General features: G+C 44.6%; 1 protein-coding gene across 1 annotated transcript; it reads left to right on the top strand.

Moving 5' to 3' along the window:
* The first annotated feature begins 14,967 nt into the window (after positions 1–14,967).
* Positions 14,968–21,409, top strand: LOC119305392. Its single transcript, XM_037581918.1, has 9 exons — positions 14,968–15,039; positions 15,803–15,860; positions 15,954–15,990; positions 17,252–17,580; positions 17,662–17,861; positions 19,940–20,072; positions 20,187–20,499; positions 20,586–20,709; positions 20,853–21,409. Exons 2-9 carry the CDS (start codon positions 15,808–15,810, stop codon positions 20,954–20,956), a joined length of 1,293 nt encoding a protein of 430 aa, XP_037437815.1. The 5' UTR covers positions 14,968–15,039; positions 15,803–15,807; the 3' UTR covers positions 20,957–21,409.
* The last annotated feature ends 3,400 nt before the right edge of the window (positions 21,410–24,809 follow it).

The raw sequence follows: 24,809 nt of genomic DNA, 5'->3' as shown, positions 1-24,809 counted from the left end.
GATCCATGCTTTCATTGGCAGCAACGTCCCCCTAGCTCTGTCTAAATCAACAAGGCATGTTGGGAAAAAAGTAGTTGTCTCGAGCCTGCAACATTTCGATCATTTTGTGCAGTTCCACTAAAATAGAGCTGAGCGTCCCTGTTCCAAAGATATTAAGTGTGACTACGATAATAGAGGACTGCTGATGAAACAATAAACGCACAAATAGAAGCCGGTCACCTTTGCAGTCTCTCTTAAGACTAACTAGTTGGAGAAGATTAGGCTCGGAGTTGGATGAGGAGGATAGAGCAAAACCAATCTCCCTTTGTGCAGTCGCACTGAAATGTAGAGACGTTGCCCGTGTGACATTTTAGTACAACTGCACAAAACACTCTTAAGAAAAAAGTGATTTGTGCAGTTCACCAAAAGTTCGCAATAGCAACGAGGTGAAATGGATAGCCCTGTTTGCAAAAAAGAGGTAGAAAGGAAACAATTACTGGACAATAACAGTTGATGACACATGCGATGACAAAAAAGAAGCATATTCCTTGTCCTAAGGGAAGATAACAACACGGTTGTGTTTGTCTAAAACGGTGTGAGGATGAGAATGCAATATGAAAAGTACGCCGGACGAGCTACGTTTTGGGCAAAGAACTATGGAAGATCCACATGCAGCGACGTGGGAAGACGGGTAGTGGAGCAAGGCCGAAGGGGATACATGGAGGTCATCGGGATGTAACTAGGTGAGCGGCGGCGGGCGAAATCTGCGAGCAGGTGGCGTAGGACCTGCCGCACCGGAGCTTGGTCAAAGAGAACGGCGTGTACCGCAGATCGAGACGTGCTGCCTCGGCACCATCGAATGAAGAAACGATGCACTTCCTCCCTTTCACCCGGCGGACGGGATGCGGCCGGATCAGTGACCAACGGTGAGAGAGAGAGAGAGAGAGAGAGGCCACCGCACTCCCTTTCCCACGGCGGACGGGATGCGGCCAGATCAGTGACCAACGGTGAGAGAGAGAGAGAGAGGCCACCGCAACCTTGTGTGAGATACTTTGAAGAGCGACAAACCAGGCAGGCAGGCTCCATTGTATATAGTGAGCGGACTACCTTTTTCTCCATAAAAATCGTTTTATATTCTGTGTACGTGCCATTGAGCGCTATAACTTTATTTAAAAATAACGCGGCAACACGTCAAGTCGAACTTTGTTTCGTGCACGCGTGGTACACGACCTCCCTAGGTAAACAACCGCTATAGGTGTTCAAATTAGCATGTGGGCAGCCATTTCGTAAAGAAATGAGCTCCACCGTGTACCCGCGCGGGTGTGGCTGGGCACGAAGCGTGAGTACGTGCACGGTGCACCTATTCTCTTCTTGTATACGTACACCACCTACGTGGGGTTGTGTGAGAGAGATACAAACCTAGAGAGATATAGTGGGTGGGTTCTTGAGAGTTTTTTTTTGGGGGGGTGGGGTCAATCAAAAAATGTAACATATGCAATGTGTGTGAAATAGAGTCCTGGATATAACATATATATAGAGGGGGCGATCCACGAGAAGAGAGTGGAGGTATCGGCTTGAGGTGTCCATAGAATCGAAGAGAGGGATGATGTGTGTGTGTGCATGCGCAATCGATAAAGAGTGCCATCGAATTTGTGTGTGCCCACGTCAAAGATATAGAGTGGTTGGCCTACTGGAACATGAGATGGGACATGTGCAGTTTGTCTCTGTGGCATGGATACCTACTTGCAGCACTCGACTATCGGTGTGTGGTGGGGGAAGAGGGAGGCCCAATTAACTATAGAGGTACAATGGTTGGTATATGTGTGGAGGAGGAGAGAGGCCTACCTCATGTATTAAGGAGATCGATTTGCCTCATGTATTAAGGGAGATCGATTGGCATCCATGCATATGTGCAGGAGAGGAATAAGGTTGGGAGAGAGACAGAGCTAGAGTGTTGGAGGGGGTGGTAGTGGAGTTGCTTCTAACAAATGGTGGGATAGGCTTGCTAGACAAATGGAGGGCACGCCCGCAATATCAATAAGAGAGGAGATGGCTGCTTGTTGTCTGTGCACATGCTTGTGAGAGATGGGTCAGGAGGCATGCACGAATGATGAGGGGGGACGATGTGGTTGTGGTAAGCAGACGTAACTACATAGGAAGATCAATCGCCCTTTGTTAGTGAAAGAAGAGACATAACTTGTGAGGTACGTCGATCGATGGGGGGGTAGTTAAAGTCGATCTAGGTATATGTTGGGAGATCGATCGGTATACATGCATGTGTGTGTTAGAAGCAAATGAGGCACAAGGAGAAGGATAGAGAGAGAGAGAGAGAGAGGGATGCATGTAGGAGGTGGTACGAGAGGCATACTATATCAAGGGGGGAGGAGTGTGCGAGTATGAGAACGATGAAAAGAGTGGTGGGAGTGAGGCATGGACGATGACAAGAGAAGAGGGGAAGCTTGTGTTTCTGCTAGGCACACCTGGCTAGAGAGGCATATCGATCGATGTGTGCCGTAAAGAAGGAGCTGGGGGGCCTAAACACACGATGGGTGAACGACCTAAAGTGAAAAGATGAATTTGCGCGATGGAGCTAGAGAATGCTGAGGGAGGGTGAGAGGGATGCGGGCGTGTGCATGCACAAGAGAAAGTTAGTGCTAGCTACAGAGATAAGAGGGTTGTGTGGGTGTAAAAGATGAATAGAGATCATATATACTTCATTATAAAAAGCGAATTCGGATATTTGAAGAATTTATCATAGTGTTTCAAACCGACGCATGTGTGAATATATATATAACGGTGATACACACGGTGTGGTTATGAACATGTTATACTACATTTAATATATTTTATCTCTACTCTTATAAAAAATGGAGTTATTGATGATGGTGTGCCTGCCATCCTGCATTTTAGGCCGTCCGATTTATATCTGGCGGATAGCAAGGAAACTATGATGGTTGAAGTTGGCAACAATCATGATTGTAGATTCTTATTGAAATAGAGAAACGAATTCAAATTTAGTTCGATTTGCAGCGGTAGTATAGACATTTGGAATGCACTAAAATGTTGGTATGAGTAGGTTACATGCATTATACAGCAAACGAAAAAATTTAATCGGACATAACATGGATTCATACTCCCTCCCTCCATCTATATAGGGCGTAATGAGATTTTTAAGACCGCCTTTGACTATTGACAAGATTAATAGTACATGACATGCACAATGTGAAAATTATATCATTGAAAGAACCTTTCACAGACGAATTTAACGGTGTGCTTTGTGTAAGTTGCATGTCATATATCATTGCTCTAATATTTGGTCAAAGTTAGCATCGAAAAACGCGTTAGGCCCTATATAGATGGAAGGAGGGAGTAGCTTTGAATAGCATTTGTATAGTAAAACGGGGCAAGACTCTCTCTTTGTGTGGTGTGAATAGTTTTATTTTTTTCGTTTTCTTTTTGGTTAAGGGAAGTGCGAATTGATTTGGTACGTACAAGTACAATATTACTACACGTTAGGCTTGTCCCTAAAATTCAACCCGCGTCTTGTTATATCCCGAAAATTCAGATATCGTGCTCCCAAAACTGGCGCCTTCACAACCCGCGCCTTGCTATCTCGAAATTACAACGCGTGTGAAAACTCCCTCCAGCTGCCAAATCCCAACATGCGAAATCCCCCTTCTAACCCTGAGCCGAAAGGGCCGCTAGTTCAAATCGGTGGGGGTACTTTTGTAACACACCCTACATTTTGGACAAGCGCGTCCCTAAGTCATGCTTCACCCCCTCCCATCGCCCCCTTTTCGCCATTTGAAATCCCAGGCCGCCATAACCTCTCCGCTCCAACCGCGAAACCCCACCCTCCTCCGTCCGCCACATCACCATTGCCCAGCCGGAGCCTCTTCCCCGACGATGTCGTCCACCGCAATAGCTCGACGTCCCTCGTCCACCTCCCCGGATGAGGATCCATCGTCCATCTCGCCGTCCCGCCGGTTCAGCCGCCAAGGAGCTGCTCCGACGATCGCCTTGTCTATCGCGGCTGCTCCATCCCCACAGCGCCGCCTTAACCTGCTCCACCGGAACCGCAACATCCTCACCGACTCCTCGGACGAAACCGAGGCCTACTCGGCGCCACCAAAGAGGTTGTACACTCATCGCATCGCACCTTCTCCTTAACTCGACCTCCCGGCGCCGACGGTGCTCCATCCCACACCCCCATGGAGCGGCTACCTTGAAGCAGGCGCCGCGGGCGACATCTCCATGGCAGCTCTCCCCCAGTGCGTGGCCCCTTCGGTGGCGGCGTCCATACCAGCCGAATCTGCTGCTGCTGCTCCGGCTCCCACTCGCTCGCTCGCTCGAGTTGCTGCTGCTGCTCCGGCTCTCGCTCGATCACTCGCTCGCCCAGCTGCTGCTACTGCTCTCCCCCTCGCTCGTGTTGCTACTTTGCTCCGATTAAGCCACACTTCAGTCGACTGAATCGACTTTTGGGTCAGTCGATTTTCAGGGGTTGGGGGGCTCGCCGGAGTTAAGGAAGAACCACCCGCAGCGGGGACGGGGGCTCACCGGAGAGGTACCCCACTATCTATCTTAGGGTTCAGGGTGGGGGCGGGGGGCCTAGAGGGCTGGCCGAGGCGATGGTGGCGAGTTGTTTCGGGGCGGCGAGGCGACGCTGGGGCCGGCGGTTCGGCCGGTGGTGGCTGGCGGCTCAGGGGGTGCAGGTTGAAGATGAACCGCAGGCCCTCCCTAAACTACATGTCAAGTGCCTCACTGCTACCATTGCGTTCAGTTTCGACAGTAGCATTCAGATTCGATAGTAAATTTCAGTTTTGACAGTTAAGTTCAGAGTCAACAGTTTTTACCTCATCTGTTGTAGTAAGGTGGTTTTTGGTGATGTTAATTTTACATCCATTTTACATCATCTATTGGAGATGCTATTAGAATCCCACTTGAGATTGACGATGTCTATCTTGTGCTGCTTCAGTCTTGACATCTTACGGCCCACCGGAGCTGCTCCAATGACAGAATGATCCATCACAACAGAGCAGTGCCCTGGACGCCGTCTACGGATTCCTCAGATCTTCCTCCATACCTCTGACAGCCACCTCTGCCTCAACTGCTTCAGCGACCAACCCAATGATGCTGAGGTCGACACGGCTACGGCAAAGAGGTTGTACACTTGTTGCATCACTTATTACTATACATTCACATCGATCCATTAGGGCTATTTTGGTTCAACGGAAAAACGTTGGTCCACTGGTTGTTACCATCACTCTAAATTTCTGCATGCCCTCCTTAACACCATATTTTTTTCGTATGCATGTCAGATATTGTACACAGTCATGCTGAACATGTAGAGAAAAAGAGAAGAGTTTTGCGCGGCAATACAATGTCATGCAGACATCGCTCCATGGTGGGTTCAATGGCAAACCCTCCCCACCCCTCTCCAGATTGTAATCCAGAGGAAGATATCTGTTCTGAGGCGGATTCAGACGCCGCTGACCACTCCTATTTACCCCCAAGGTGTTTGCTCTACCTTGGCATGATGATGTTAGTCATACCATGCACATGTTGCCTTGCAGTGCCTACTTTTGACATCATATATGTCATCTACTTAGTTTAGACATGTTCTGTAATGCCACCTGTTTAGTTTCTATATCATATATGGGAATTATGCAGTCTCATGTCTGTTAGCCAGCCATAATATATGTGAAATGTGCAATGCCATCCTGTTTAACCAGGCATCATATATTTGAATGATATCTTGCCCATCCTTTTCTTCATTACATTTCCATTTGTCGACAATGTTCGTACATTAAACTACTATTCCTGTGAATCAGCCATTTGGGTGGGAGATGGAAAAATCTGGAGTGAAAACAAGGCCTTCAGAGCAGACAGTGCTACCTGTCGAAGCAGATCTCTTGTTGGGTCCCGATAGCTCCTCAGAGATGGATTCAGAGACAGATGACCAGTCATATTCCCCCACTGAGGTGTATGCTCTAACTTGGCACAGTTATACTGCTCATATCATCCATACGATGTCTTGCATTGCATAGTTTAGACATCATATACACAATATTCAACACCATGTTCTTAGTTCAGACATCATACCGAATGCCCTCTGTTTAGCATATAAATCACATATGTGAATTAAATGATGCGATCCTAATTACTTAGATAACATGTAGGTGAATTATGTCATGCGATCCTGTTTAGTTATTCATCGTATCTTTGAATTATGTTATGCTATGCTATCCAGTTTAGATACACATCATATATGTGAAATTATGTCATGCTATCCGTTTTAGTTAAACAATATACATGTCAACTATTTCATGCCCTCTTTTTTCCACACTATCTATTGCATCTGTCTCTCATACAATGTCTGTACATTCAACTATGTTTCCTGCTTATCAGCCATTTGAATTGGAGCGGGTGATGCCAGTATCTAGCGGACTAAAAACACGGTCTTCAAATAAAACAGTGCTACCTCTTGGTGGAGATAGCACCCCGGTTGTACATGCACAAGAACCAGCCCTACCACACATAACCCAAACTCTCGTAGATTGTACCCCTACTGCGATGAACAGAGAACCAACTTCACCCAATCTAACCCCAACCCAGCCGATAGTAACCCAGTTCCTGTTGACACAGCACCATCTCCACCACAGAGCTCCCAAACAAGAGCAGTTAGTAAGGCAGCTCCAGTGCCCAAAGGGCCAGTACTATCACGGTGAACCCCAACTCCACCAGTTAGTACACCTATTCCTGTGGAGGAAGCACAACCAGCTAGTCGTAGTTTAGCATCTATCGCATTTGATGTTGTTAAATCGTATGTGCGTATCTTCCCATCTTGGAAATATTATACTGAAGATGAAGGAAAATGCCAGTTGCAGGTGTTTGTCCAGGAGTTATGTGTAAGTAATGTTATTCATGGCAATTACTTTGCTTCGTCCCATACATCCTACCTCCATGATGGTTATAATACAACAAATTTTCCCATTTTTCTCTATAGAGAAGGACCGATTTGGAAACTCAGGATGAGGTAACCTGTGCTAATACCTTTGCTATCTTCAAGAATGCTTGGTGGCAGTATCGGAATTACCTGAAGAAAACGTACTTCACCGGCAAAGAAACTCATCAAATTCCCTTATGTTCTCCTGAGACACATTTACTGGACGATGACTGGGAACGCCTTGTTCTGTACTGGTCCCGAACCAAGAATGAGGTAAGGTCTATGAGCTCATTTTGTATTTTTAAGTATTATATTCTTGCGTCTTACTGTACTTTGTTCATGTAGAACAAGTGCCTAAACCTGAAGAACAACTGTTCTAATTTAAGATTCCATTGCTATCATAGTTCAAAAAAGCGCTAGGCGTTAATTGTGCGTTTTTCCATCGCCTTGCGCTTTACTGACCAAAGTGCATGCTTATGCGCAGTTATGCACAGATTATGCGTGGTTATGCGCAATGCGTTTTGCCAACGCCTAGAGCCTAGGCACGCCTTTTTTTAACTATGATTGCTTTGCTCTTGTATCACTGTATTTACTCATACAAAATTATTTTTAAATTGAAGGATCCAATCGAAACTCCAATGGCACAGCAGGTATGTTCACGCATGTTTCTTTAACAGGTTTGCTCTTATCAATAGCTCTGTTGATTTCAGTTTCAATTGTGTATACAGTTGACTTTCATATCATGCACATTACTAGCATCACAACAGAGCCAATAGTGTTGTTGTACATGTAGACCCGTGGTACCCATCTGAAATCTTGTTGTGCCGTATAGTTTCCCACGCTTTGTATTCTTTCACTCCCGCTTTGTCTTGAACTGATATGATTTGAACCGTGTCTCTATTTTGATTTGGCAAGACAATGCAGTGACCATAGGACATAGATATATGTTTGTTTGATGCTTTTATTATGTACTAGTACTTGGCAATAGAAGACTTGGTAGTTTAATCCTGTCCACCTTACTAATGAACTGGTTCACCGAAATGAGTTTCATATACTAGTAAATGCTAAACTTGTTATGTGTCTGCTTGTTTCTTCTTTTAGAATGCTGACAAAATATTGGGGAAGAGTGCCTTATTAAGCAATGGTAAAGGAAGTAATGCAGATAAGGTTCAGGATAGTGACACATCCTTGTTGGTCTCCAAAAAAGCTGATAAAACAGCTAAGGAAGACTATCTTGAAGACAGCGAGACAACCCCAAAGTCCTGTCTTGGTTTAGTGTTCGAGTTACTGGCCACTACCGCTTGCACAAGCTATTCAAACTCACTGTCTGAATCAGTTCGGTTTCTTGAGTCTCAACTACAAGCTGAAAGACATCGATCAGCTGTGCTGCGACAAGAAGCGGAAGGACTGCGAAAGTCCCTGGAGCATTCAGATGCATACTTTCTGGTGCAACAGCAAGTGTTGGAGGATTTTAGCGCCAAACAGGACAAAGCTAATCAGCTTGCTAAGCTTATTGCCAGCATGGTGGATACCCAGGATAACATTTCTTGAGCTCTTCTGAAGTTGTTTCAGTTATGCTCTTGTTTTGTTGCCGCGTTTATTTGCACTAGTGGCCAATTTTGATGGCCAGTGTATGTAATGTGCTGCTTTGTTCCCTATATTTGCACTGGTGGCGAACTTTGATGCCCAGTGGATGTAATATGTGTAATAGCCGTGATAGCCTAGCATAAGTTGCTTGCTTATTTATTTCCTTGTTGTCTTGTTTATTTGTTTGCTTGTAGTCAGTGCAGTTCTTTTTCCGCGGTTTGCTAGTGGCTGCAATAACTTTTTTTAAAACTAGGCCACAATAACCATGGGCTAATATTTACTGTAGTGACATGGGCCTCCTACGGGCCATAGAAACAGTGGGCCTTCTACGGGCCGTAGAAACAATAGGCCTTCTACGGGTCGTAGAAACAATGGGCCTTATACGGATTGTATGATCGATTGGCCAAACATGGGCCAATAACAGGCCGCATTATGGCCGTAAACGGACTAGAGTTGGAATCGTCCATTCATGGGCCGACCATAACGGGCCATCGTTAATAGGCCGTATTTGATGACGCTATGAAAATGATCCAATGTATTAATGGACCACAAATGGACCGACTGTAACCACGAGCTGAATTTGGCCCACAAGCAGAAAATGACAGTAACGGCCCGTAAGTAAACGAATGCTCGAAATGAGCCCAAGAATAAATGGGCTCTGAGAAGGCCGAAAGATAACATGGGCTGGAAACGGCCCAACGAAATAACGGGCCGTTAATGGGTATAAAGTGATACACTGTTCATTACGGGCCAGTTTCACCACGGGCCGTTAATGGGTGTAAAGTGATACACTGTTCATTACGGGCCAGTTTCACCACGGGCCGTTAATAGGCCAAGAGTTACATAGGGCCTCATATGGGCCGAAAGACATCATGGGCCATACATGGGCCAGAAGTGAAAACGGGCTGGAATCATATTGGATGGCCCAGATGACGCTACTAGGCCTAATTCGGATAGGGCGTAACGGGCCTTGGGTTAGTGGGCTGTAAATGGGCTATATGCAAACATGTCGTTAACCGGCTTTCCATGGCCGGTCTGCCACCTTTTGGCCAAGTCAAACGGGCTGGCCTTTTCACAGGAATGGGCCTCTGTTGGGCCGTGCCACGTGTCGACATATCATAGGCACCTTCTGTCCAATGAGTGGATGACATCTGTCCCAATGATGAGCCGACACGTGTTTCCTCCAGCCAATGATGATTTTACACGTGGAAAATCCCCATTGGTCGGGGCTGTTAACGGGTTATCGGATCCAAAACCCGACCCGATAGCTTAACGGCATTCCGTTATGGTGGATGCCATGTGTCGGTCACCCTTGACAAAAGCACTTCTGTGACGCGCGATTCATCGTCATGGAAGTGGACACTTCCGTCATGATGATTTTGGTAATGTCATGGAACACTTCTACGACAGCACAGGTATGACTATCTTGATTTTGTCATAAATTTGTTATGGATGTACATGCATGACAAAAAACGCGACCTACTGTGACAAACACGTACCATCACGGAAGTGTATTTTTTTTGTAGTGAAAGGGAAGGGAGAAGAGAGAAAGGAAGGGTGTGAACCCCCCTTTTCCTTTTCCAATTCGGCCAACTTCCATAGGAGGGCGCACCACCCCTTGTGGGCTGGTGTTCTCCCCTCTCATGGCCCATATGGCCCATATCTTTCCCCCGGGGTTCCGTTAACCTCCCCGGTACTCCAATAAATACCCGATACAATCCGGAACACTTTTGGTGTCCGAGTACTATCATCCTATATATCAATCTTTACCTCTCGACCATTTCGGGACTGCTCATCATGTCCGTGATTTCATACGGGACTCCGAACAACATTCGGTCACCAAATCACATAACTCATATAATACTAAATCATCATCAAACGTTAAGCGTGCGGACCCTGCGGGTTCGAGAACTATGTAGACATGACCGAGACACCTCTCCAGTAAATAACCAATAGTGGAACCTGGATGCTCATATTGGCTCCTACATATTCCACAAAGATCTTTATCGGTCGAACCGTTATGACAACATACGTTATTCCCTTTGTCATCGGTATGTTACTTGCCCGAGATTCGATCGTCGGTATCTTCATACCTAGTTCAATCTCGTTACTGTCAAGTCTCTTTACTCGTTCTGTAATACATCATCCCGCAACTAACTCATTAGTCACTTTGCTTGCAAGGATTCTTATGATGTGTATTACCGAGAGGGCCCAGAGATACTTCTCCGATACTCGGAGTGACAAATCCTAATCTCGATCTATGCCAACCCAACAAACACTTTTGGAGATACCTGTAGAGCATCTTTATAATCACCCAGTTACATTGTGACATTTGATTGCACACAAGGTATTCCTCCGGTATCCGGGAGTTGCATAATCTCATAGTCGAAGGTATATGTATTTGACATGAAGAAAGCAATAGCAATAAAACTAAACAATCAATATGCTAAGCTAATAGATGGGTCTTGTCCATCACATCATTCTCCAAATGATGTGATCCCGTTCATCAAATGACAACACATGTCTATGGTTAGGAAACTCAACCATCTAGTCTAGTAGAGGCTTACTAGGGACACGGTGTTTTTGTCTATGTATCCACACATGTATCAAGTTTCCGGTTAATACAATTCTAGCATGAATAATAAATATTTATCATGATATAAGGAAATATAAAATAACAACTTTATTATTGCCTCTAGGGCATATTTCCTTCACTAGACACTAAGACCAGCAACTTGACATGACGATGCAATGGCAAATTCAACAAAGCAAAACACTGAATAGAAAATTGCAAAAGGCTCAGATTGGTTCGGATATGATGATCTTGTCCTAATTTTTTGTGGTTTTTTCTTGGACAATAGTTAAGAAAATAAATCTAATCTATGGATTCTCACCGAGCAACCTGAAAACTAATACCACTTGATAGAGTCGAGGGTCCAGATCTTTCGGTGAGATGATAACTATCGATTTGGTGGAGACGACTTTGACGATCCGACTACAAACGTGCAACGACGTTGCCCTTAGCAACCGCTAAACCAACTCTGAGAGGTTATTGACTAGGCCGGAGCACGGTCAACCTGACCACGAAGGTCTATTCCTGCAAGCAATCAAAGAACAAGCAACAATATGATAAAGCAATCTGAATATTGCGAATATGGATGAAATATTGATAAGAGTGGGGATCCGAAAGTGGTCTTGGTCTGGTCGTTGGAAACAAACGAAGTACACGAAGTTGCAATGACTAAGGCTAGTCATAGTGGCAGTAACTTAGGTAGTAACATAGCGCACTCCAAGAAAATTTTGCTTATGTGGCATGTAGTTAATGAGAAGAGAGGTGTTTAGAGTAATATACTATGTTACTATAACATAGCGCTTTTCGGGAAAGAATGAGTCTATAAGCTAATAAATAAAGTCATCTTTGACACTACTATTATGTTATTTTGCACTATGAAGGTAGTAACTTAGACTAGTGCCATATGCATGACACTAGTATAAGTTACTTCCCACTATAACCAGCCTAACTTTTAACTAAACAAGTCCCAAGAAAAAAGCTACTAGATTGATGTACTTATATATGAGCAAAGGGACTCGGATTCTGCTACAGCGTCAGACTGTTTCGTCAATATCTCAACGCTCCGGACGAATTTGAAGGTGAATCCAATAGGGTTGGAAAGTGCACGAAATAAACTTTTCAACAAATAAAGAATCACCCAATTCAGAGTCCAGATGAAAGAGTTTTGTTATTTTGAGTCAGGTATATCTGTGCAGTCCGAATCTGAGTCCAAAATGTGGGAGACTTGGATTCTATCTTCTCTTGGGCCAAAAGTGAGGTGAAAGAACATTTTGAACATCACAAAATCATTTCCTTTGACACGAGACGACTTCTTGAACAACACATAATCATTTCCTTTTCCTTTGCCTTCAAACGTAGTTCGTACAAGTGTTCAACAATTTTGCATTTAGGCATAAAACAAAAATAGGTGAAGTATTTTTATTCCAAATAATATAAATAAATTATTGCATAATTCTTATAAAAAATCACCTCATAAATACGCATGTATGCAATATTTTTGTCGAATCTGAGGTAATCATGTCTTCATCACGAGCGCTCCGACGGAACAAATACCCTAAAAAAGATTTGTTCCCTCAAAGTGCTCACCGCACCTAAAAAAAGATTTGTAGAAATCTTTATAGGCGTTTTGTGGGAGGCGTGGTTGCGGAATCGGGTAAAGATTGTGTAAGAGCATCTCGAGCCGTTGCCCCCCAGGAGGCATAAAAATCGCCGTCTGGGGCGAGCCGGCGGTAGAATCGGCGCTGGGGGCGGTTGGGCATCCAACCGTCGCCCCCAGGCACCGATATTGGCCCAGTTTTTGGCCCACTTTCGACGAATAAAGGCCCCATATGGGCGAGAATTGACCCATATTCGGCGCGGTTCGCCGTGGTTTGGCGTTGAATTCTCAACATAAATATTTTTTACCACATAGTTCATCACAAAAAATCAAATAGTTCAACAAAATAGTGCAACAACAAATAGTTCAAATTATATAGTTCAACAAATAAAAACTCGTCACACGTCGAGCTAGGCGTCGCCATTGATCCTCCATAGGTGCTCCACTAGATCTTGCTGTAGTTGATGATGCACCTGTGGGTCTCGGATCTCCTAACGCATACTGAGGTAGGCAGTCCAGGTTCGGCGAGAGGACCCTGCCTGTAGTATGGTTCTGTGTCAAACACTGGCTCTTCCTGCTCGCTCTCGATGATCTTGTTGTGCAAGATGACACATCAAGTCATGATCTCCCACATTTGATCTTTCGACCAGGTCTAAGCAGGGTAACGGACAACAGAAAATCGAGATTGGAGCACACCAAATGCCCGCTCGACATCCTTCCTGCAAGCCTCCCGCACCTTGGCAAAGTGGGACTTCTTGCCTCCTGGCACAACGTTTGAGATAGTCTTTACAAATGTAGACCATCTCGGATAGATGCCATCAGCTAGGTAGTACCCTTGTTGTAGTGCTGCCCATTGACCTCGAAGTTGGCCGGAGGAGAATGACATTCAACAAGCTTGGCAAAGACAGGGGAACACTGCAGCACGTTGATGTCATTGTGAGTTCCTGGCATACCAAAGAAGGAGTGCCAAATCCAGAGGTCCTGTGTGGCCACCGCCTCAAGTAGCACACTGCAAACCGCCTTTGGCGCCTTTGTATATCCCCGGCCAAGCAAATGAGTAGTTCCTCCATTTCCAATGCATGCAGTCGATGCTTCCAAGCATCCCAGGAAATCCTCTTGTTGCATTCTGTGCTAGGATCCGAGCAGTGTCTTCCGCAATGGGTGTTCACAATTATTGCGGTCTAAACACTGCTACCACTGCCCGACAGAACTAGTAGAAACACTCAATGATGGTGGACTCGACCATGCGCCCATAGTCATCGAGTGAATCACCGGGAGCTCCGTATGCAAGCATTCTCATCGTTGTCATGCACTTCTGGATCGAGGTGAATCCAAGTTTGCCGGTGCGATCCTTCTTGCACTTGAAGTAGCTGTCGAACTCCCGGATGGAATTCACAATCCCGAGGAAAAGCTTTCGGCTCATCCGATAACGGCACCGAAATGTTTTGTCGCCGTGCAGTGAAGCGTCGCGAAGTAGTCGGAGTAGAGCATGCAGTAGCCTTCGAGACGATGTCGGTTCTTTGCTTTCATCCGCCCCGGCGCCGAGCCACCTCGCCGCGGCTTTTCATTGCTCGCCAGCAGGCCGGCGAGGGCGGCGAGGACCATGAGATGTTCCTCTTCCTAGACGTCGGCCTCGGCTTCCTCCTCCAGCAGCGCGGCGAGCGCTTCCTCGTTGTCCGAGTCCATGGTCGAGGTAGGCAAATCGCCGAACAACTTGCGGGCACGGTGGGCTGCCTCGGCGATACCTCTCCGAGGCCAGAAACGCCGGAAAATCGCCCAACTGATGGTGGAGGGGCTGCCTCGGCGATACCTCTGCTCTTTTCCCGGCGGGGATGGGCTATCTAGCGGTGGCGGGAAGTGGGCGGCGCCGGGATACAGCCGGTTGCCGGCCGAGCGCGCGGGGGTGGGAGGCGAATCTGGAAGAAAGACTTGACTTTTCGCCTCACAGTGTGGGCCAGACGTGCTTTTCTTTTACGCCGGAGCCCCTGAGCGCCCCCAGTGCGCCGGGTTCGGCCTGCGATTGCTGGACCAAAAACGGCCGAACTGACGGATTTCGGCGTTCTGGGGGCGCGACTGGGACATTTTTCCGACGCCGACATCGAAAAAGTCGCTTGGAAGCTTGTCAGGGGCGCGGCTCGAGATGCTCTGATGCTTGCTTGTTCGTCTTGTGGCCTCCTTCGAAGCCACACAGCTCGCTACCCATGATAAGTCAAAAAAGTCTACTTACGGCGACATGTGTTCGGTGGACCCCATAACCCCATCGGGTGGCACCCACTACACACACAGGGAACATGTATTTACCCGAAGAAAATTTTCCATGCTTTACTTTGCTAGCTGCCTCCCAGCGACACCGTCGAGGTAATCAAATTGTTGCCGATTTATTTGGTGAGCATTTATATTCGCGTGTCCCTATGCGAGTTCTTTTGGATTCGGGAGTAATTTCTGGTTGCTTTTTAACATTTTATCCGGCCAGCATTATGTTCGCTTGTTCCTATTCGAGCTCTGTTTGGATTTGGGTTAGAACAAATCGAGGCCTTTGTTTTTTTCTTGTCTTGTTGGGAGCTTGAGGGGGAAATGGTGACTCACAGACTTGGTTTGCGTGGAAAATCGTTTGAGATGATGTCCGTTTGTGGTCTTAGGGGTTAGGGTTTAACGATTAACTGTTGTAGTAAAAAGGAAAAAGAGTAAGCTTTGACTAGAGTAGGTTGAGGTGGTTGTTCCGGAATTTCGGAATCGCGGCTAGGAGTGGATTGCGTGCTGGAATTAGCTGTTTAGGACTCCGAATGTAATAGGTCGAGGTAGTTTTTTTTTAGAAGAGAACGATTTGCTCAATCCCTAGCGGCATCATCCCGCCGAGGGCAGCTACGTGTCGCAGGGGCCTCGACTGCAACCAAGGTTGGCCAGCAAATCCGTCCGGGAGTTTAATACAGAGTCAAATTAGGGCCTGATATGCAGGCCCAGCCCAAAAGAAAGCAGGACGAACCCAAAAGAGGGCCTGATTTGGAACACCCTTAATGGTGTATCAAAATTTGTACCCATGTGTCACGCTTGCTAGATATGAATATACATTACATGTGAATTAAGTAGTTAACTATGTACACATATGTCACTGATTATACAGATTGAATGCAGCAGGGTACAGTGGCAACAGGGAATGAGATGGAAGCAATAAATCTGCTGTTAGTGCCTCCTTCCATCTATATTTCGTGTTTGTGATTTTCATACAGTCAATTGTATATGCTTTCTAAATGTTTGTTTGTTGTGTTTTGTAGGAATTCTACTGAACTCGTGCGTTCCCTGGATGAGGAGGTATATTTTTCATCGAATAACTTCATTTGATTGATGGCAACATGTTAATTCAATCAGCTGTTGACCTGGGCACCATGATGAAATGAAAGCCTAAGAAAAAAGATACTGTAATTTGTAGAGTGTGACAATGGCATTGAAAATTAAAGTGGTTAGAAGAAACAAAAAAAGATGAATAGTCGGATTGGTCTTGTTTCGTTAATTTTTCTTTTGATTTATTCCCTTGTAAATATTACTTTGACAGTACTAGAATTTCAAATTTATAAATTGACGGAGTAAATTGTGAATTACAATGAAAACTATTTATAGTATCTTTCATGTTCATTTGGTTGTGAAAGAATGATAATTGTGTGAACAAACGACAAAGTGTGATGGGTATGATGTATTTTCTTGGCTAGCAATCACTCTTTGCTGTGTACTGGTCTAGGCTCAAACCAAATCAACAAAAAAAGAATCAATTAAGCATGTTGTCTTCAGAGTGTTCTATCACTATTTAAGATTTCAGTTTTTGGAATATAGGAATCAATAATATCATTGTACTTTCATTTGGATTTTTTATTGCCAATTTTGAAATGCAAAAAAGAGAACATTTCTCCTCCACAATAGTTGCTTTTTTACCTCACTTTAGATTCCATATTTTTCTCTTAACGTGGAATGGATTGAAACTTCAAATTTAATGCATAAATAATATAAGTTGATACTTTTGGAATTTCGCCCAGATAATTTGGTGCCTAAATAAATATAGCATGTTGATTTTTATTTTTGTTATGCAATTATGTAATTGCCTTCTTACTTCAGGATTAAATCAACATGGAACTTATTTGGTAATTTCGTACATAGAGTGCCCTATACTTCTGTACCTTTAGAAGTACACATATGAATACTAGCCTTTTTTTTTCTCAAATTACTTAGATTTTTGTCGTCATATTACTCTTCAGAGTTACATAAAATGCAATCGATTTTTATAGGATGTTAGAATTAAGAAGTACATGTAGGATTGTTTGAAGAATTTTTTTATGTTCATTTTTTGCCAAGCCAAAGGCGCTGTCTATGTTACCTTGTCACGTTTTATTGAGGGCGGTTTCAGTTCACTTAATTTGACACCAAACAAACAGAAAATCCTGAATTATATAGTATATAGGGTGCTCCAGTATCCTTCATTAAGTTGGTTGCATGAATACAACAGATAGCATGATTACGTCTTTTGTTGGTGCTACACAACTATAATATGGTTATAGTAAGTAACATGATTTATCTTGTTCAGATAATAATAGAAGGAAATGGTTGCGAGTTAGTTGTAACCCCTAAAAAGCTTCCTGGGACAGAATTCCAACCTGCCACATGTGATGGTGCTGCATGTGTTGTCATGCTAATGTCATACAGTGATGCAGTAGAGATATGTCGAACACTTGTGACATACACCCATCCAAATGTCCTTAAGCCAATTGGAATTTGGAAAAGCAAGGATGACAAGGCCTACCTGGCATTTGATGAGGTTCATGGATCTCTAAAAAAAAAAGGCAATGGATATATTTTCAGCATCGAAGATTCATCCATTTATGGATTTTCAGCAAACGGTTTGAAGGCATTTAGGTATAGTTTTGCTGATAGTGCTAAACAATTAGCGCATGCAGCTAGTTTACTTTAACAAATTGTAATTTGTGTACTTTGCAGGGAGATTTTCTCGGCTGTAAATTATGTCAACACGCAATACAAGCAAGATGCTGAATCACGGCATGCTTTAAAACTTGTGGATTCCACGATTTTCTACAGGACTACTGCAGAAGATGAAGTGGAAGCTGTATTGGGTGTTTTGTATGTGAAAAATCCTGGACCCCTGGCAAATTTGAAAACCAAAACACGAGGTTCCAGAGGTAAGTACACATTCTAGGCCACAACTTCTGGGAGTACTTTTTAGCTTTTATATATGGTAGTTGATAATTGATGAGATGTTATATTAGTTATTTTCCGCAGTTAGCTTTTGTTACATTCACATTGTTGCACGAATAGTATCATATTATGTTTGTGTTTACAAACAACTAGTTCAAGCAAACAAGCTTGAGGGTAATGGGCTTTACTTGAGCTTGCTTGTTAGTGGCTTTTCATTTGCTTAGACCGAGTCGTATGTTTAATCAGCTAGAGAATCAAGACATAAATCGTGAATGGAAATTTGACAGTCATGGTTGTGAAGGTGAGACTGAGATGCTTCAGATTCAGGTTAGTCATGGCCAAACCATTCTCCTCCCACTCACGTATGGTGAGGTGTCAACCCATTTGCGCCCACCAAAGGATCATCCATCCTTCCCGTGAGAACTGGTTACTGGAAGCAGGTACTTGTCCCTCCCTCATCTGATGCAGCCGCTCCTAAATTCGTACTCGCAGGAGGCTGCTCCGGCCGATCTCTGCTGCTTCCCTAGGGACACGATTGAGTCCAAACTCAGCTAGCATTCTAGTAACCTCCATTGGCCATTCCCCAGCTGTTGGAACCTGCACTGACGATAGTTTCCATGAGAGATAGCACGCCTTACTTCATTGGCAAGGCCTGCAGACTTGCAAAATTGAAAACCAGCACTGGTTGAATTGAATGCAGATACAACATCTTGCAAATTTGATATGTTATTATTGTAGAAATGGTTGGAGTCGTCTCCATTATCTGAAACAGTGCCTTCATGAACATCAGCAACTGTTGATTGATGCCCTGCATATAATTTATCCGTCCTCAAGTATGAATTGAGCACCATTACTGTCTGAGTTGCTTCGTTCATTTTCTGTTCATCGTAATATCATCTTGGTTGTAGATTGGGTTCTCTAGTCGATGCACTTGTTTCTCAGGTCTAGATGTGACTTCCACTCACAAACTGAATTCCACAAAATGCTGAAGCATTCTTTTCCAAAAATATTTTTTCTGCTGTTCACTTTTAACTTGAAGCAGTTGCATTGGTGGATAGGTAGCATTGAAGTTAGTGAAGTACTCCCTCCGTTCCTAAATATAAGTCTTTGTAGAGATTTCACTATGGACCATATACGGATGTATCTAGATGCATTTTAGAGTATAAATTCACTCATTTTGCTCCGTATGTGGTCCATAGTGGAATCTCTCCAAAGACTTATATTTAGGAACGGAGGAAGTACAAAAAAGGGGACCACCAACAAAATTTCTCTCTATAAACTCAACAACTGGATAATGGTCATTGTTCACATTTTGGTGAATAATACCTAAGGTAATAAGAATGGGCAGGTGGAAGACATTTTTAGCAATAGCAGCATCATATACATTGTGCTCTTAGTGAACTAGAATGCAACTACAAACGCTGATAAGAACTTCTCTTTACCGTGTCATTAGAAAAGAATAGTACAGTGGGCTTAAATTAGTCGATGTTGCTTCCGCTCAGTAATCACCAGTCTGTTTCTGTTTCTGGTTTTACCAGTGTTATTCTTGGCTAATTGGACCTGGTTGAGGCTTTTGAGAGTGTTTCACCAGTAGAATTCGTTGTGTAGCGCAATCAAGAAGATTGTGTTGTTTTTAAACGTAGTTGATGAGTACTGGAGCAGTGCTAACTTATCGGGTACAGAACAAGCCGCATGACCCCATGATCTTTAAGCGAGGTGACAAAACCATTGTGGATTTGTCTATTCTCCTTGACACGAAGGCTTATCTGCACCTGTGAGCAAATGGTATCTTTCCTACTGGAGAAGGGTGGGAAATTGTTAGGATACTTATCCTGACATGGAAGTTCATTTGTATTAGAAAAAAGAAGAAATGGTAGTATTAGATTTGGTGCAACGCGTACTGAGGTTAGGGATGACCAGGGGATGGTTGGTGGGCACGGAGGAGCGCAACACACAATTATAGTAGTTGTTTCCTGTCAGTATAATTTAAACACAACTTGATAGTTTATATTCGCAACATCTGGTGTTTAGGTATTCTAATCTTACACATTATTGTAAATAGGTCCTACAGTTGAAGAACTCGAGCGGTATAACTGGACATCGACAGGAGATTATATCAAAGGGTATTTCAAAGGATGTGTTGCCAATGATGAAATAAAGCATTTGGTTGAGTTTCTGAAAGGCGCATCTGCAAAGTAAGTCAGTCATATTAACCAAGTGAAAATTTTAAATGCATTTCTTTTGCTGGGAAATGCATTGATGTTATTAGAACTGAAAATGTCCAACTCTGCTGTCAATGTATTATGCAGTTATGATGACTTGCATTGGGAGCCAGGGCTATGGGAGGCAGATATCAAGATGCAGTTCATCAGAGAAATCTGGTGGCATGTCGAACAACAGCGGGGTTCAGTGAAACTGATAGAATTGAGGGAAACAGAGAAGGGCAAGGTGTTGAACAGCATACGACGTCCCCTCGGGATCATTGAATGCATTAGGAAGCTTGCAGAGCCAGAGAAAGCGGCTCGGATTGTCGAGGCCACACTGCTAGACTCAGTTCGACATTTGAGGGACAGTGTTGTTGCACACCATGGTGGTAGCATCAATGCCTACCAGGGAGCAAAGGTAAACGTCTCCTCAGATCTCTTGTGTGTGTCATTTAATACCAATATTGCTTTGGTTGATAATATGTTTGCCTTTTCTGTGGGTAGGAGGATGTGCGTGACAAAGTGAACCTTGAAAGACTGATCCAGAAGGCAAAAGGTGACTATATGATAAAGCTTGTTAGAGAAATCAGGCCATTGAAGTGGATAACCGAGTCTCCGGTGTTGAGAGGTACGAAACTTTGAAATCTGAGCAAAAGAGTGCAGGCTGTACGCAAAGACTTTACACCGCATATTCTTAACTTGTTGCTTTTCATTTTGAGGGTGCATATTCTTAACTTTTGTTTTTCATTTTGGGGGTGCATATTCATGCAGATCAAAACAATTACATGGAGTGTTTCTACGAGATGAAGCAAGCAGAAGAGAAAAAACAGAAACAACAAGAGCAGGGGAAGAAACACAAAGGAAAACCACGCTAACAAACTGCTGCAGTGGTTAGTGGTTAGATGCTTTCTTCTTCACATAGTCTGAAGTTAGCGACATGAACCCAGTAATGAGAGGGAGGACCAACTCACTCTTTTTGTGGGTGTTATCTGGCGATTGATGTGCGGATTGGTAGCCTGGTGGGACCGGTGGCGGTGCGGTGGTAGCAGGTTGCTGATGAGGCCATCTCCAATGCTCTGCCGCTTGTGCGGACGCTAGATTATTATTTTGGACCAATCTAGCTGGCGGCCGGGCGCTAGGTACCGCTCGCGAGCGGCCGGCCCTGTCCGAGACGTCTAGTCACTGCCGCATATTAAAAACGCCAGGTAGAGTTTGGGAGCGGCCGGTGAAAAAGGTAAGTACGTGGTCCGTTGTACACTAAAGGGAGTTGACCATCTAGTTTGCTTTTTAATTGTTGTTTCTTAAAAAAGCCATAACTTTTGAACCAAATATCGAAATTAAGATCCGCTTTCACCACTGAAATCCTCGCGATGTGCTCTTCGAAACTAGATCCCGCATGGATATGTTTTGACAAACTTTTTTTTGTGCAATTTTGTCCCTGTTTTGTGTAACTGACTAGCCGTCGATGTGCAACTACCTGACAGGGATGTGCAACTTTTCTTGTACACCGTAGACATGCAGTTTTTCTCTATGGTACCTCCATCCCCAAATTGCCTCCTTCCAGTGAGATGTGCAACTTCGTTTGTTGCCCAGGCCATGCAATTTTCACTAGTGACAACACCCCATACTACTCTCTAAAAATTGAAAATGTGCAATTTCATCTGCTGCCCCGGTGCCCTGGCCAACTGCCTGGTAGTCATCGCGCGTGTGAGCCTCTACAACCGCGTTTGAGGGACTATCCTGTAAGAATGTCCCAACTCCACGGTCACGCATGTGCGACTATGAACACAAGAGTGTGCAACTCCGTGGTCGGACGTGGGCACCTCCCATAGCAATTCATGTGCGACTATGCAGACGATATTGTGCAACTGTGTGGCCATGCATATGTGACTATGCCGACGAGAGTGTGCAACTCCGTGGCCGGGCATGAGCACCTCCCATAAAAACTCATGTGTGACTATGTGGACGAGGTTGTGCAACTCCATGGCCATGTATGTGCGACTGTGCCGACGAGAGTGTGCAACTCCGCAGCCATGCGTGAGCACCTCTCACGACAATTTATGTGTGACTATGCGAACGAGATTGTGCAACTTTGTGGCCATGCATGTGTGACTATACCGACGAGAGTGCGCAACTCCGCGGCCGGGCGTGAGCACCTCCCCCGGCAATTCATGTGCGACTATCCGGACGATATTGTGCAACTCTATGGTCATGCATGTGCGACTATGCCGATAAGATTGTGCAACTCCGTGGCCATGCATGTGTGACTATACCGACGAGAGTGTGCAACTCCATGTAGACAACTTTTCTGCACCCTCATGGTCTACGGATGTGCATTTTTTCACCATTCAACAAAACCATGTCAGTGAGATGTGCAACTTTATCTGTTGCCCTGGCCAACTGCCTAGCAGATTTTGTGCAACTACTTCTATTTCCCCTGCCAACTACTTCCAATGACCGTGTCCAACTGAAAACAACTATGTGTGCAACTAGAACTACTATAGATGCCAACAAAAAATGATCGCCGTGTGTGCAACTTTCCAATGACCATGTCCAACTGAAAAAAACTATGTGTGCAACTAGAACTACTATAGATGCCAACCAAAAATGAATTCCGTGTGTGCAACTTTCCAATGACCGTGTCCAACTGAAAACAACTATTTGTGCAACTAGAACTACTATAGATGCCAATCAAAAATGAACCCCGTGTGTGCAACTTTTCAATGATCGTGTCCAACTGAAAACAACTATGTGTGCGTTTAGAACTACTATAGATGCCAACCAAAAATGAATCCCGTGTGTGCAACTTTCCAATGACCGTGTCCAACTGAAAACAACTATTTGTGCAACTAGAACTACTATAGATGCCAATCAAAAATGAACCCCGTGTGTGCAACTTTTCAATGACCGTGTCCAACTGAAAACAACTATGTGTGCGACTAGAACTACTATAGATGCCAATAAAAAATGATCACCATGTGTGTAACTTCCGAATGACCGAATCTAACTGAGAACAATTATGTGCGTAATATCTAGAAGTAATATAGATGCCAATAAAAAATGATCGCTGTGTGTGCAACTTTCCAATGATCGTATCCAACTGAGAACAAATATGTGCGTAATTAAAATTACTATAGATGCCAACAAAAATGTGCAACTCCACGGCGCGCATGTGCAGCAATGTAGTTTCTTCAGAAAATAGAACAATAAAAGTCTGAATTTTTTGAAAACTTGATGTATTCCAACAGATGGGCCAGCATGTTCAGTACTTAGATAAACTACAGAGCTCAAATCAGCTGAATCCACTAGTACCTGTAGAGCATCAAAAATCGGCTGCAGAGCGATACGCGCCAAATCGACTACAGATCTGAAATGATCATATCCAACTCAGAACTATTATGTGTGCAACTATAATTATTGTTAACGCCAACAAAAAATTAGTAGCATATTATAGCTGCCCAAACACAATACCTTCGCTTCTTCTTTTGCTAAAATTCAGTAGCATATTCAACAGCCCAAAGCACATACATAGCACCATCTTCAGTAGGAAAAGAAAATTCAGCAACACTCCATAGGAGCAACAACATATGCATCAACACAAAAATTCACTAGCACCGCGACCAAAGCAACGGTAGAACTCCAGCCTATGCTGGTCTTGCAACACGCATGAAGTAGGTCCTTGCTAGCTAGTGCTTTCCCTTCCCTTGTAACTTCCCTCCTGCGTTCAGAAATGCGTCAAGAACAAAAGCAACAAGAATCCGGTGTAATCTGTGCGATGGTAATCAGGTGCATGCTAAACCTTTTCTCAGTTGCTTCTTATTTTTGTCTTATTTTATCATCATCAAACAAGCAAGTGGGAGGGAATGGGTTCAATCAGGACGAAGGGGAATATACTCGGACGACATCAGAGGAAGGAGACGACGGCCGCATCTCGTCGAGGATGATGGCCATCCCGTCGACGCAGAGGCCGTATCCCGTCAACGACGGAGGGGAACGACGACGATGGGACTGGATCCGGTAGGGGAAGGAGCAATAGGACGGTAGGCGGGATGTCGTGGTGGGGGCTGGTGGCGGCGCGGCCAAGCCTCCCCTCAGCCGGTGGAGCGCGGTGGCCAGCCGGTGGAGGTTTCTGGTGGTCGGCGTTGAGGGGAGACGCCAGTGAGCCCCCTCCGATCCAGATCTGTGAGGAAGGGAGAATAGACAGAAAGAGAGAGACGGGTTGGGAGAGAACGAGGGAGAGGTAGGTTGGCTGCCGACCAGATGGCACCTGAAGTGGGGACGGACGCGCGTGATAGAGATCGTGTGGTTCCCAGCCGGCCGCTCGATCGCGTCAAATCGTGCGCCGCCACTTTTTAGATTTTAGGTATTATTTTTCTTCAAAAAGTTCACTTTTGCGTCCGAGGTAGAGTCCTTGTCTCCAACGCAATAGGCGCTGCAAGTTATGAGTACTAGTTACTGGAAACCGCGATTCTCGCAGATTTGTTTGCGCCTCGCCTGCATCAATCAATCAATCAAAGTGGGAAATACTCGTGATAGGAGATTGACGGAAAAATCATCTGATTCATTTTCCAAAACAGCCCGATTTTCTATCCACATCTTCATCCATAGCCCCTCCCATAATAATAATCTCACCTGCGATAAGCTCACCCGTTTCCTCGTCCCCATCTCCATCGCCTGCTCCCGAGATCTTGCCAACCTCGTCGCCGCCCCACCATGAACCAGCCTCCT

Source organism: Triticum dicoccoides, chromosome 5B (assembly GCF_002162155.2).
Source record: "Triticum dicoccoides isolate Atlit2015 ecotype Zavitan chromosome 5B, WEW_v2.0, whole genome shotgun sequence".
Lineage (NCBI taxonomy): Eukaryota > Viridiplantae > Streptophyta > Magnoliopsida > Poales > Poaceae > Triticum > Triticum dicoccoides.
Note: the sequence above shows the minus strand (reverse complement) of the source record. Positions and strands in the feature narration are given on the sequence as shown.